This window comes from Vidua macroura, chromosome 2, assembly GCF_024509145.1.
Source record: "Vidua macroura isolate BioBank_ID:100142 chromosome 2, ASM2450914v1, whole genome shotgun sequence".
NCBI classification, from domain to species: Eukaryota; Metazoa; Chordata; class Aves; order Passeriformes; family Viduidae; genus Vidua; species Vidua macroura.
Window position 1 is genome coordinate 50,888,159 of NC_071572.1, and position 14,728 is coordinate 50,902,886.

Here is a 14,728-nt window from a genome sequence, read left to right on the forward strand (position 1 = left end):
CTCCTTCTTGAGGGAAAATTATCCTAATCTGGAAAAAGGCAGGGCAGTTGACTTCACAGTTGACTTGTCTCAAGGTGTTCACTAGGATCAAACTTAATGGGCATATCAGGTGATGGTAGAGAAAATACTAAGGAAATTGCACTTTACAAAGTCCTGTGTAGTTCTTTACTTGGATCCTTCTTAGACTTCTACTGTAACTTTTGTGAAAGTAAAGGTATTAAAATAAAGTTGTATCATTTAATTGCTAATACTAAGGTGGACAAGGATCTTTGTGAGAACTCTGATTGCAATGTGGCTTTGGAACATGTGACAACTCTGATTGCAGTTTGGCTTTGGAATATGTGACTGGATATTTGATTGGATTTCCTCATATGCATCTTTAGATATCTTCAGTAATAATATTTAAAGCTAGGCAAACTAGCTTGTCTGATCCCTTTATGTTGCTGTTGGTGAGAAATTCAAAAGTAGTCTTAATTTTGCTTATTTTAAATGAGATTATGGTAAATCACACCATAATAGTATCTGTTTCTTTCTTCTGATTGCAAATCCCTAGATGATTTTCAGGTGTAGATACCTACACAATATATTATAAATTAGGCAAGGTTCATCTCTGCCACTTTGTCACTTGACAAGTGACTTCTCAGATATCTTTACACTGGCAGTACTCTTTGACAGCACTGGAATTCACCAGTTAAAATGGAGGTAAACAAACAAAGCTCACTGTATGGATTCTTGGCATAAACATATTTCTACACAACAACAGACTAGATGACTGAAACAGAACCTGGTTCCACCTTTCAACATATGCAATGACTTGCATACAGCACTTTGAAGTTTGAGTATGGTACTCAAACTTTGGAGTGCACTAGAGAAAGGAGACATATGTGTCATTATCAAGGAATGAGACTCTCAAGCAAAAGTAGTACCTACAATGTCTCCTCTTCAGAAGTGCTGACAATTCACACAAAGAACTATTTTATAACTGTCCTTCAGGGGTTTTATTTCTGCTGGAGAAGATAGGCTATAGCCTGGAATGAATTATCAGTTCCCTTTTTGGCTGGAAGTGGAAAAAAGACCAACACCATTAGCATGAATTCACAACACTGGACAGTAACATTAATGATGACAAGTTGTGAAACAGGAGAAAGACATTGCAGAAATGCCATTTTGACGTGACAGCAAAATGAAGCAAATGGCCAGCCAGTCCATTCCCTTATTTAAGACTGCAGACGGCTAGGAAGCAGTGGCACAAGTGGTGCAAACTCAGCTTCAACAGTGGAACTCCTTAAGCTTGTGCCTATCAGAAGTAGAATCTACATCCATAACAGAGCCCAAAGAAGATTTTAACAACAGCCTATGAAATCAAGAAAACATCACAAATCATTGTTCAATCCTTCAAGTAAGGCAGAGTGTATGTGATATAGTTGCATCCTAATTGCATCTGTGCTGGAAATACAAGAACTCAGCAAGAATTTCAGTGTGAGAATTGCACATATGGTCATCTAAGGCACATGGATACACACTGTAAAGCTGGAAACTGGAAGACAGTATGAAATGTCCTGATCAAACAAATGAAGCTGATAACTGGGTGGTGGAAAGATGCCAGACCATATGCGGGATGTTGATAGCTTCTCTGCACTACACTTAATTCACTAGTTCTCTATATCCCAGTGCATATAAAAACCTTAAAATGAACTGACAGATCTGTGACTATATGGTTCTACAAACTACTTCCAGTTTTATAAGGTGAACACATTAGAACTGTGACAACAATAAAATGTCCCAGTCACTGCAGAGAACAGCTTCTATCTTTGTAGATACATAAAAATCTCTGCTGTTTTCAGCTGTACCTTAGATTTGTTCTTAACAGTTTAATCTTTCTAACTTATTAACAACAACAGGAAATAATTTGTCTCATAATTCAGAACTAGCATGTCTAATTGTTAAGGTTTTTTTCACCTTTGTATTGTAGATCAGAAATATATTTGTAATTGTAACTAGGACTAATTCTCCAAATACTTTTTTTTTTAATCTGACCCATTGTGACATTCATTTACTCAACATTTAATAAAAAATTTGCTTTCTTCAGTAAGTTCACCTAACAAGAAACAGATGCTAACATGCTAATGTACTAAAACAGCCTTATTTTCATACATAATTATGTAGAAGTTACTGTATTTTCTGAGATGGTAATATTCTAGTTTAATTCTCCCTGTTTTGCTATTTCTTACGGAGTAGTTAAATTCACTTTCCACTTGGTAATAGTCAAATGCTACCATGAAATGTACAAAAGTAAAAATTTTACACAGCTGGATATGCAGTAGAATGAGACAGAAATAGCCAATCCAGGAAAAAAAGAATATAACATGGGATACAAGTTGAGAAAATCTGAACAATTTCAGATTAATCAACAATTAACCATTTCTTGTTTGAAAGTTTATCCCTTAAATTGATTCTAGCTCTCTCTAAACCATATAATTTAAAATACACATGCCAATTCCATCCCATAATCCATATATATGTTGCATTTTGCCTATGAAACCTCCTATTTAGTATACAACTGCTTACTGTATAACACTGTGAATAGAAAGATAATTCTTGCAAGAATATGTATGAAAAATAGCAACATATTCTGAATAATACAGCTCAAAGAAAAGAATCAGTGCTGTTAAGTCTTTCCTTTTACTAAATTCAGTACTATTTGGAATTCAATTTTTATTAAAGCTTGACAGCAACAAAACAGATAACAAAAAGATGAGAACTACTGCTTAAGAGCATATTTTTCTTTGTAAAAAATGAGCCAGAAGCTTCTCTACACTCGTTTAGCTATGTAAATGTCACTTTGTTTCTCCAAGCTTAAATCTGAGAATAGCTCTGGGGCTTACTTGTGATGCAGAAATGTTCCTGTAATCTACTTAGAAAACATGCAGAACATTAATAGAAACTAGAATCTTGAAACATAAACGTAGCATAAGAAAAATGATAATTACTCTGTGGCTTAACATTTAAAAAGAGAGCTAAGCATTGTACATCAGCATTTTTTAAAATATAAAACAAGTTGGAGCACATAGATGAGCAGGAAGTCGTTCACTTTAGAAACACAAATAATTTTGACATTATCGTGTACAATCTTTTTACACAGAAAAGAAGGGGAAGAGGCAGAGATAGAGATTGTTTGAAGGCACCTGTTACCAATCACATCTTTTCATTCGTGTCTTCCCAACCCCTGCAGATACCCCTTCCTTCCCCTCTCCCCAACAAAGCAGTTTTCTCCTTTTATCCACTAAGCTTCCATCCCTGATTAAACACGTACTGCCCTCCCCCTTACGACTCCAAAGCTTTTTATGAGTGTCTGAACTTCTCTCCACCTCTGTTTTTTTGCAGATGGCAGCTGTTGCTACTTTCCAGGTTTCTAAATCCAACATATTGGCTTTCTGTCCTAGGTTATTCCTAGTCAATCTTCTTCAGCATAACTTAATTACAGCTAAGGATAGTATTAGCCAGACTTTAAAGTATGACTAATAATGAAATGCTGAAATCTCATCTGGAATTCTCAAGGTCATTGCTGAGATGGAATTAAAATCTGGGCACAGAGAATTTAGCAGTGAGGGATAGTCCCCAAAGGCAATAAGAAAGTAAGAAGGACAACCCATGTAATATAGAGTGGAATGGTCAAAGTAAGGTAAAGCAGAGATACTTCAGGACACCTTGCATTTCCACAGAAGAGGAAAAAAAGAATAAAAACATCTGACTTTTCTTTCACTCTTGTGGGCAAAAAAACAGGATAACTATTGAGAAGTACCAGGATTTTGTGCAGGATACTGACATGAGATGAATGCAAGAACAGAGACTACTGGATTCTCAAACACTGTGAAGATTAAAATTTCGGAACAATGCAATGGAATTCTGAAATTCATCTGGCCATGTTTCAAATCTAACATTCATAAGCATTTATCTAAATCCTTGGAAACCTTAGCCTGATAATTTATAGATGCTCTGAAAAAATGCTTAGAGCCCTTCACAAACTATGCATATGCTAATATGACTAATTAGTAACTGTTTCTCCTCTTGATCACGTGGACTCTCTTCAATCTTAAACACACTTGGAAAATGCATTTGGCAACTGTTTATCAAAAACTAAAAAATAAGTCAGATTTTTACATTTTAAAGATAATTAGACAACTATTTTCTGTTCTTAACTTATGCTACACAATATTGCCTTATGCTTATCTCCTTTTCTTGCATCCCACCACATCTTCTGTTTGCTAGGACAAAATAAGCTAGACCTTTAAGCTCACTCACGTAAGACCTCCAGCCTGTTGTGAAATTTATCTTTTTTCCCTCCAGAAAATATTATATAAAAAATACGAATATTATATAAAAATACAAAATAAAAAATATTATACAAAAAATCTATCCTACCGATAAAATAAAAACTTTTATCAATTTACATTTTAAGTTTTTATGAGACTGGCAGGACATTGGAAAGTGGCCTTTTTCAGGAGACACTGATTAAAAAAGGAATGTAAATTCTCAGAATGATACGAAGTGAAAATGTAATTGCTTGTGAAACTGCTTCCAAAATGCAATCGGCTCCTATATAAGAAGATGACTTAGAGAAAAGAGCTAATTTGTGTCTAGTTAGGAAAAATAAACACTAAGGAGATTTTCTTTTCTCGCTTTTGAACTGAGACATGTAAGGAACAAAAAATGGCTGTAAGATAGTGCATTAGGACACATGAACTCTCAACCTCTTCCACAAGAGGGGGAGTTTTGCACCATTTCTTTTGTGCATTGTGTAGCATAAGTTACGGCACTATTGTGTAGCATAAGTTAAGAACAGAAAATAATTATTTCATTATCTTTTTGTCCAAAATGGAGTTGGACAAAAAGCGCCATTTCTTTTATTTTGATTATTGCTTCTGCAAAACAGGGATAGTACTAATTTTCTGCTTAACTTGAGGGTATAATATTTGTGAGACAGGTGTTCAGCTACAGTGGTGAAGGCCACAGAAATATTCAGTTAATAAACAGGATTATTTTGACATATTGATAAGAAACTGTGAAAACCTGGGAAGGGGAAAGAGTAACATGGTTTTAAAGGAAAAGCATTAGGTTTACTCATAAATGGTGAGTTACACATCACACTTGGAATGCTTCTCACCTGCCAATTGGAAAGTAAGTTCAACATAATTGCTCAGGCAATTAGCATTTTAATGTTAATCTGGTAGACTATTTTCAGCAAGAACAGCTCGCTAAGAATTTTTTATTCTTTAATATGTTTTAAATAGAATAAGAGCTTGCAATGGTTAACCAAAATAAATTTGAACCCGATCTAGTTGAAGATTCCTACCAATTCAGGCACACATATTTAGACAGATTTAACACTCAATTTGAGTGACACAACAATTTCCTGACATAAGCTAAATGGATTTAGCTTAATGTAAACAAATAGCAATCAAACTCCATGTACATTAAGCAAATAGCTTAATGTAAACAAATAGCAATCAAACTCCATGTATCTGTAGCCATTGAACGGATTGATATCAACCAGGCTTATTTAAGCTACTTCTACATGTTTTCTACTTTGTCCCCTAGCAGACAGCCAGAGCCTGGTTTCTGGTTGCTACCTTCACTTAAAGAGTTTTGACACAGTAACACATGAATGTGTCAATAAGGCAGGTGACTAGTTCAGCAAGTTTACATTCTATCACTTGTACGCACAGCTGCTAATGTACAGTGAGTGCACAGATGTGTAAAGCACACAAAATATCAGCAGGTTGTCATGTCTTCTTACCTGCTGTATAATATTCATGGGCTGATAATGAATCATGTCTGCATAAACAATTGTATTGCAGGAAGTTAATGGTTATTGTAAACAGCCTGCATTTGCAGCATTTATGTCATAAATGTTACCCTTCTAATTCTTATGACAATGATTTCATAGTTAGTTTCACAGTTTCATAGTTAGATTTCATAATTAGTTTTACTTTTTTAGGTTAAAAATTACTGTATTGCCAGACTGCATCACATACTGGTGATTTCAAGCAGTTAAAAAAATAGTGTAAATGAAGTCCTTTGTATTCATACAAACAGAAACTGATCTTACAACTCGATGGACACCTATTAAAGTCTTCTATTGGTGTCTCTTACACCACTGTCTCATTTTTTGTTTTAAGGTCTCCTACAGCATTTCTATTTGAAACATAAAAACAACTCCATTTATTCTACTTGCTTTGCTTTTTTTTTTTCCCCAAAACCCAGTGGATTATGAACTTCACATTAATAATATATATCCCAGCTAGTTAATTTTCAAGATTTTAGAACACAGTTTCTACACTCTGTTTGAACTGGAAAAGCTAAAATAGATTTAATTGTGCACATTATTAGTTTTCTTTATTATGACACATCTGCATCTTAAATTTCTGAAGAAATAGTACAATGCTATACATCAAAGCATAGCAAATTTATAACCTCTTAAATGTAACCTCAGGAAATTATTACTAAAACTTCTTGCCAAACATCTGAGTGCTGACAGACTGCCCTTCCAAGTTTTCATCTGAAGTTTAAAAGCCAATGGATAAAGTCTAGAATTGCACTTCTTATGTTACAAAATATTAACAACTGCATCAAGCATGAAAGGCAATGGAATTGCCAGGATCACAGAGCTCATTGTAAATATTTCTTTTAGTCAAAGGCCGACTGTTGGAAAGAAAAAAAAAAAAAAAAAACAAACCAAAAAAACAAAGCAACAAACTAGATAAAAGGAATTATCTATCAAGAGCTTCACCAAAAAGATTTAGTAGATTCATCCCATTTAACCTCAGCACTTAACAGAGAACTGCATTTTCAGTGCCATTAAGTTACAGATGCCCATTATATGCACAAAAGGATAACGTTTGGATGCAGATAAAGGATGGCACAGAAGCCGGTGTTCTATACAGTTTTGGACACAAAATGCCATCTTTATCACAGGTAAGTAATACTGACATAATTTTTTTTTTTTTTTTCTTTGCTGGACTCTTCCCAAAGATTATTCAAACTGCTAACTTAACAGACAGCAATACACTTTTGTAGGGTTTTTTTTTGGCCAGGTTAGGTTTCTGTTTAGTGATTTGAATGGTCCTACTGCAGCATTAGAAGTGTGTCAGAGCTGGTGGAACAGGAGGAGGGAGGAGGAGAATCAGGAGCAAAGGGGTAAAGTAGTGTTATTGCTATTGGGTCAACTCAGGCATTATGTATAATTTCATCTGGATTTATTCTTTGAAGAAACATCTTTCATACTTGTTTTTCCCTGACTATACAAAGACAAGTGGGTAATAAGTTTCAAAGATGAGGCCAGGTCATGCAGTTAATTAGTTAGTGGGAAGAATCAAAACTAAAGTTGGTGTTGGTGTGGTTTGGTTATTCAAGTTAAGAGTGTCAACAGTGTAAAGTTCAGCTGATTAAAATGAGAACAGAGACTACAAATATTAATAATAAAAAAATCTGCAGATCTGAAATATCCCTTTTTAAAAAAAACCCACACTATTTACTGGAAGATTATTAATGGGAGACCCCCCACATTGTTCCTCCAAACAGTTAAATAATACCTTGAGAAAACAAATAAAATATCTTATTTAAAAATCAACTGAAAAATCTGGCTGCATTAACTTGCTGTCTTGCACCAAGGGGTGTACAAATGGCATCAGAATACTATGCACCTCAGACCCTTCGGAGAAGGGTCCCTCAGAGAAGACAAGGGACACTGGGAAGGCTTTATTATGAACCTCCAACATCATCCTAGATATTGCTCATTCATGATAATGCCATTGAACTCCCTCTAAGAGGAAAGTTTGCATTTAACCACATGAAGAACCCAAGAAATTTTATCTTACCAGCTGATTCTCAGTGGTCTAAATGAAAAACCAGATTAAAATGTTTTCCACATTCATTTACTAATTAATTCAGACAAAAAAGGAAGCAGCAGGCCAAGAAACAATTCAGAATTTGGGCCAAGAATATAGTCTGAATAAAACCGCAACCTTCATTTTTTCTCCTTCATGGATGGACAGAAGCTTTTAAGGCTTTACATAATCAAATAACTATTTTTCACTTTGATGTCCCACAGCAAAATATAAGATTAATCATCAAATTAGACGTCTATATAATTTGAAATAATGAACTGTTTTATGTCATTAACATTTAGTGTAATTTTTTCCTGTAATAAAAGAGCTCATGTAAGAATCCTACAGAAATTCTTCCAAGATTCAAAGTATAACTTTTAACTTTCTTCTAAAATTAAAATATATGAGAAGATTAATCCTGAATGTAAGTTCTTTATTTAAAAAGTATATAAAATGCTATAATAGTCTCCAAAGCAGCATTATAAATGCAGCTGATATCATGAAGAGATAAAAATAAAAAAACCTTCCAACCCCTCAAACTCTAACATTCCATTAAAAAGAATTAATACAGTCTGAGACCACACAGGCTGGAATACCTTAAGTCAAAACTTACACCTACGAAACACGTTGCTGGAAGACAGCATTAACATTATTTTGGCATTTTGCTTGTACTTTTAGCACTTTTTACATACCTAAACTTCATTTTATCTTTACTGTGAATATCTTCAGTTTATCTATTCAAGAACTCTAATGTTTCTACTTGCAAACATGAGAGCAACAAGGTAATTCCTAACAAGACATGACAGTTTAGTATGTGCAATGACTGAACAAGGCTGATAGTAACCCTGTTACATGATAGCACGTACCAAACACATAAACCTATAATTCATCTTTTTTTTTTCAAAGTGTATGAATCTGTATTTACAGGTTGCCTGTCAGTTTTATTTAAAATTGCAATCTGTTTAAATGCAGTTAACTCTTTATTAACCCAAACTGAGAAAACTTGTATTCTTTATTTCTGTCAGCAAGGATAATTACTGGAAAATTGTGATGTTACTGCAAATTTAAATCTTTTATTAAGATGGCGAAGAAGTATAGTCAAAGACTAAGTCAATATCCTGTACAAAGATTTCAATACATGAGATAACTGCCTTTTAGAGAAATTGATAAAGTGTAAAACTACTGGAAGAAGTTTGCATTAGAAGTAAAAAATAAAAGGCTGCATTCAGAATAAACAGAATTGACAAAAGTTAAACTTACACACAAACACAAAAGCTACCTGCTCTTTTCAAACATTTTCATGAAACAATTTTAGCTTCTATTTTGTTTCTCAGGAAATTTTTTTTGTGTGTTGTACTGGCATTTCATAGTTTTCTTCCCTCAAACATGCATCTTCTAATGTTTCTTTTTAATATTTTTTATTTATATCCTTTTCTGCAGAGGTGTATTTGAAAAACATTATCACTGTTTGATAAAACCAGTATAACTAATATGTCATATTTTTAACAGATGCAAAAAGAAATTTGAGAAAACAATACTGATTTTGGAAATATGTGCTCAATTTCTTAATATTCAGGGTATGAAGAAGATTGAAGAAGTCTGTTTCAGACTCAAATATTTGCTTTTCTTTTTCAATCAAGCCTTCCTCTGCCAGCCTTCCTTGATAATTTGACACAGTTCAAAATTTGAAATGGTGAAATTACACAAAGAAGCAAACTGCTGCATATCAGAAATAGTTTATGAGGATACTTATAGGGGCTAATGTAGTTTGCATGTAAACAATGTTGCATAGCTTTAAGTTAGAAATGTTATCGTTTTCTTAGAAAACATGGCAAAATTTTTCTTTTATCATTTTCTACTGCTTTAAATCAGCTGCAATTCATGCTCATTGATATGACACTACTAAAACTAGGCACCCAAGTGTGATTGCTCTGTGAGCATAACTAGCTGACAGCACCCCTGGTTGGGAAAGAAATAGTAGGAACAGGAAATTTTGAAAGAAATTAATTTGAAGTTAGGCCAAGGGCCTATCATATTGGAAAAAAACACCACATGTTTATACAATTATGTCATGTTTCCTCAGAGTATTTTTCATATAATTAATGTAAGGATATGATAAAGCATGAATATAATGGTAAGGTTTATAAACTATCTAGAAATGTTTAAATCATAGATTAGTTTGGTTTGGAACTCAGCAAACAGAATTAGTAGTTTTCATTTAAGTTGAAGCTCACTTGGACTCAGCTGCTAGTGAAACTGTTCAGTTTTGGTTCTAACACTAAGGAGTTTTTTAAGTGCTTGGGAGAGACAAACTAGTTTGGACCAATTAATGACATGGATTTTGGTTTACTGATCTAAAGATTTGTTTTGGTTTACTGATCTAAGAAGGGAATGTGATGAATAGCATGAAAAGGAGATGAGGGAAAACAATTTCGGAGGTGGAATGAGACTTCAAGGAGGTGGACAGTCAGTTTTCCATGAAAATAATATTTTAAAATGAGTGATAATCCAAACTCTGACAGGATAATTTAGAGGAGTTGTAGCTTCTTTGAAAGGAATCTCTCCATTTTTTCTCTTACTAGTAAGAGAACAGAAAGATGTTGTCAGAAAACTATTGATATGCCTCTATGACCACTTTCTGAACAGGTAAGTGGGTAGTGAAGTCCCATCACTCTGTATCTATAATTTGCACTGTTTTTCCTCATATTCGTAATTCTTATTTGTTAATGTTGTATTTTTTTCTGCAAACCCTTGCCAAATAATTCAGCAGCTCTGGGAGAAGACTTAATAGCTGCTTAGGTCAGCTTTTGGTTTTTTATCTTCAGTACTCTTTAGCTTCAGATAATTCTGTGGTGTTATTCACATTCTCAGATTCCTGCAGTAAACTTATTTTCATCCTTTGTTTCAGACATTTAATCTGCAGATTTTCTCTCCTACACCATGACATATTAGTCTCTTCAGATTGTTCAGACAAAAATCTTGACAAGAAGCTTTAGGGTTCCCTAAATGGCACAATTTTGCATACTTTTAGATCTGAGAGTACAATCCAGTCCAGTAGCACCCTAATTCTTACTCAGATGAAACTCAGGTAAGTGAACAAAAAAGTACCCCGACTCTTCTCAGAAATCTGTGTAGCTATTGTCTTGTTTCCTCTCCCTAACCCCTATTTTGGAGTTGAAAGAGTGTATGGGAAATGAATTGAACTGTGCTTTGGTCCAATGTTTGGCTGCAAGGACTGGGGAGCACAGAGAGATCCTGAGGCATACTGCGGCAAATGTAGAACTTGCAGATTACATGTGTATCAATTTCACTGTCTTTATCTAGATTCTTGTTAAATGCTTGCAATCACCAAACACTGTTCAAGGTAAAAGAAAAGAAAGAACAGAGACAATAAATCACCAGAGAGAACTTAACAACTGAGAGTACAACTGAGACCCTCCCCAGTACTTGACAGACACAGTCACCCGTGTTGCTGAAAACGACACAGATAAGAAAACCCCAACATACCGAACCAAAAGAAACCATTTTTTTCTCCATGGTTTAAGAGCCAGTAGCAAAAAAGTGCACTTATGGTAGTAATGCTAAAAGAGGAAGATTACCTCACGGTCATTTAGAAGTCTCTCCAAATCTGCTGCCATTTGATTCTTGACACGCAGCAAAGCTGTCTTTTCTTTATTTAAAAGACTGGTAAAAAGAGGATAGGAAATGCAGTAATAGCAACGGATAATCTCTTTTAATCTTGTGTTCTGGCTGAAACATGCATTTTCTAAAGCTAAATACTGGCAACAATAAAAATCTGCTCAAGTAATTGTATCAAATGATCCTTCTGTATATTCAAGCACTGAAATTTTTATAAATGGGCCCAAATGTACACACATCATCTTACTTCAGTCAAACAGAAAAACTATTCAAAGCCTTCATAAAGTGCCTTTTTTTTTTTTTCATCTGAAGGGTAATTTAAATGTTTAGAACGTTCTATTATAATTTCTTGGGTTCTTCTAGGCAAAATGAGATTATTTTATAAGCAAAGTAAGTCTCCTTATACCTACACTTCCATATTAAAATGTGGATTTCTCTGTTGTATTAGTCACTAGCAGTAGCAAACTGTATGAACTCTTTATACTACTGTATTTACAATTCTGAAAATAGTAAATACAGAGAAGAAAAACATACAGCTCTTCTCCCTTTAGCTGTATAGTTTCTGCAGAAATTGTAAATGTATTTTTGTTATTTTTAATACTTTTATTCCAGGATAATGTATGGGATCAAGTTTGTCCTATGAATCAAGTATGAAAACTGATTTAGCATGAAGGCATGCCTTTATAGCAGAATGTAAAGTTTAACTTTAATCTTTCTTTGTCTTCACAGTTAAAGTACATGAACATTTGAAATGTTTAGCATACACACTGTGATTCCAGGCAGCAGTTCTATAATAATTAAATGTATTTTCCTATTTAACCCCAGCATCAGTTGCTAACATTAAATTTTAGACTAATGCATGCATAAAACCAGTATATAATCTATTTTGTTAAAACAGCCAGATTTTCTTGGAAGACATATTATATATGCCATTAACATGACTTAACTAAATACGTTGTACAATATAAACTGTAACATAAATCACATAAAACTATGAAAAATGCAATTCTGCATATGGAATGCAAATATGTAATATTGCAAATAGGTCAGGAGTTCAAAAGCAAATATATTAAAATTTTATAAATGGAGCAATTACTTATGTTGCAAACACAAATTATTTAATATTTCAAATATTTGATCCAGAAATGATCAACAAAATAAATCAATCTTTAATTGGCCATGTATCATCCGCTTGTTTCAAATAAGCAACATCATCCTTTGCCCCAGAGATTTTCTGGCAGTTCCTTACAAACTGTGTATTGTAAATTACGACTGTCACTTCCTTCTAGGCATTCCTTAATTCTCAGAAAAAAAGTATCCTTTTGCCAAATTGCTCAGTTGTTTCAACTATTTAAAAGAAAAGTAATAACATTTAACAAAACTATAAAAATATTTTAATATTTTCAAGAGTTTTATTTTCTGTCACATTTTTAATCACGATGAAATTGTTGTACCTTCTTTTTCTTGGGTTCATGTGTTGTAAATTACATGTCACTTTTTTTTTGATTTCTGTATTTCCTAAGAACATAAACTAATCCTTCTAGAGGCTCACAAACTTATTAGAGAAGCAATAATAAAAGTTTCTCTCTGACTTAAGTAGTGTACTGAATAAGCGTAAGCATCAGTGTTCATGATTGAACCAGAAGTTCCTGTTTGAGGTTCAGTTTCATCTACAGAACAAAACCTAGTCTACTTATACTGCTTATACCTTCTGAAATAATATGACATAAGTGATCTATGTAGAGCAGTTCTAATTTTCCTTGTTTATAGTAAAATATAGGACATAGACTACTACATCATTCAGTAGCACTTGATGTGTTTTCTGTCATACACCTTGGTAGAGAATTACCAAAGCATGTGCAGACTTTGAATTTTGTAGTTTTGCAATACTTGTGCTTTTTCATCATTGCAGATAGAAGGGAATAATTCATGTGCTCATGAAAGAATACTGCAAGAGGCATATACTCATTTAACAGAGTGAGAAAGCAGTTACCAGACAGAATGATAATATATGACAAGGTTAAACTAAAATACCTTCAAAAGTTGCATCTTGGGAAGAAAACTGACCATTTCAGTCCCTGATTTTAAAATGGTCTGAACCAGCATCTTGGATAGCAGCAAAGAGGTTCTAGCTTTAACCTACCTTACACTCCCAGTGAAGAGTAGTTTAATCTAGTCCAAATTTAATTGGCAGTGTGACAAATCAGAGAGCAGCTTTACAATTTGTTTTAGCTGACCTAAGTGAGAACTGTGGAAGGATCATCCTTCCCTTGCCACATCCTGGTAACCTACTCTTTCTGTTAGTACTAGACACTTTGTCACCACATAAGAAGGTCCCTTCACTGATCTGGATGGACACTGGCATCTTTTTAAAGGTTATCTTTCACACGTATCACCAAAATAACTTGATTTGCCATGTACAGTGGAGACCTACAGCTGAAGGCAAGGATGAGCTGCTCCATTTGGTGATGGAGTGCCTCAAGTGTCTTGCTATGATTCTGAAACCACCATATCTCTGAGTCTAGGCAAACCAGCTTCTAACACTAGAGCTCAAGGGTTGTAACTTTCATCTAAAAAGATGCGATCATTATGTGCTCCACAGTGCTGGTCACTGATGGCCTCATCCTGAATGTGAAGAAGGTGCCCGTTGTGAGATATCATAAAACTGTGGCCTGAAAAGTCCAGGTTAGAGAACTAACTGAAAAGCAGTGCAGGTCTTGCTTTTTCTGTTGCTTTCCAGAGGAAACCAAATTGTCTGGGAAGACATTTAGTTTTATTCCATCATGCTTTTAAAGCCTAGCCAGGTATGAATCCAGGTACCAGGAATGCAGGCTCACCATAAAATACGCTTGTCATATGCATACACATTGCTCATAGCAACCACTGGCTTGTTTTGTCTTGCTTCACTCAGGATCTAAAGCCAAGGTAGCCTGGATATCGTATGTAAGACATCTTTAGGTAACATGATTTTTCTGGAGAATGGATACCAACATTTCCCAGTTTCAGCCTTATAAACTCATTTCAATTTGGGCAACTAAGTAATTTTTAATGCTTAAGTGTAAGTATATTAGTTACTATCCTGTTCAGGAGCTTCTATAATTAGATATTCTGAATAATATGTTTATGCTGGACACACAAAATAAACATGGGTTTATATAGTATTGGATTTTATTATTACTTCTATTCAGTTTGGAAAAAAAAGT

The 14,728-nt window shown here is 34.2% G+C and overlaps 1 protein-coding gene across 5 annotated transcripts in view; it reads right to left on the reverse strand.

Moving 5' to 3' along the window:
* The window catches only part of PIBF1 (progesterone immunomodulatory binding factor 1), a 105,280-nt gene that overhangs the window by 9,175 nt on the left and 81,377 nt on the right, over positions 1-14,728 (reverse strand). For 4 of the 5 annotated variants that reach the window (XM_053971147.1, XM_053971148.1, XM_053971145.1 and 1 more), the window contains one exon: positions 11,486-11,570. The exons of the other annotated variant lie outside the window; for it this stretch is intronic. In XM_053971147.1, the coding sequence (XP_053827122.1) occupies positions 11,486-11,570 (85 nt within the window). The remainder of the gene's footprint in view (positions 1-11,485; positions 11,571-14,728) is intronic. 5 annotated transcript variants of the gene reach the window in all.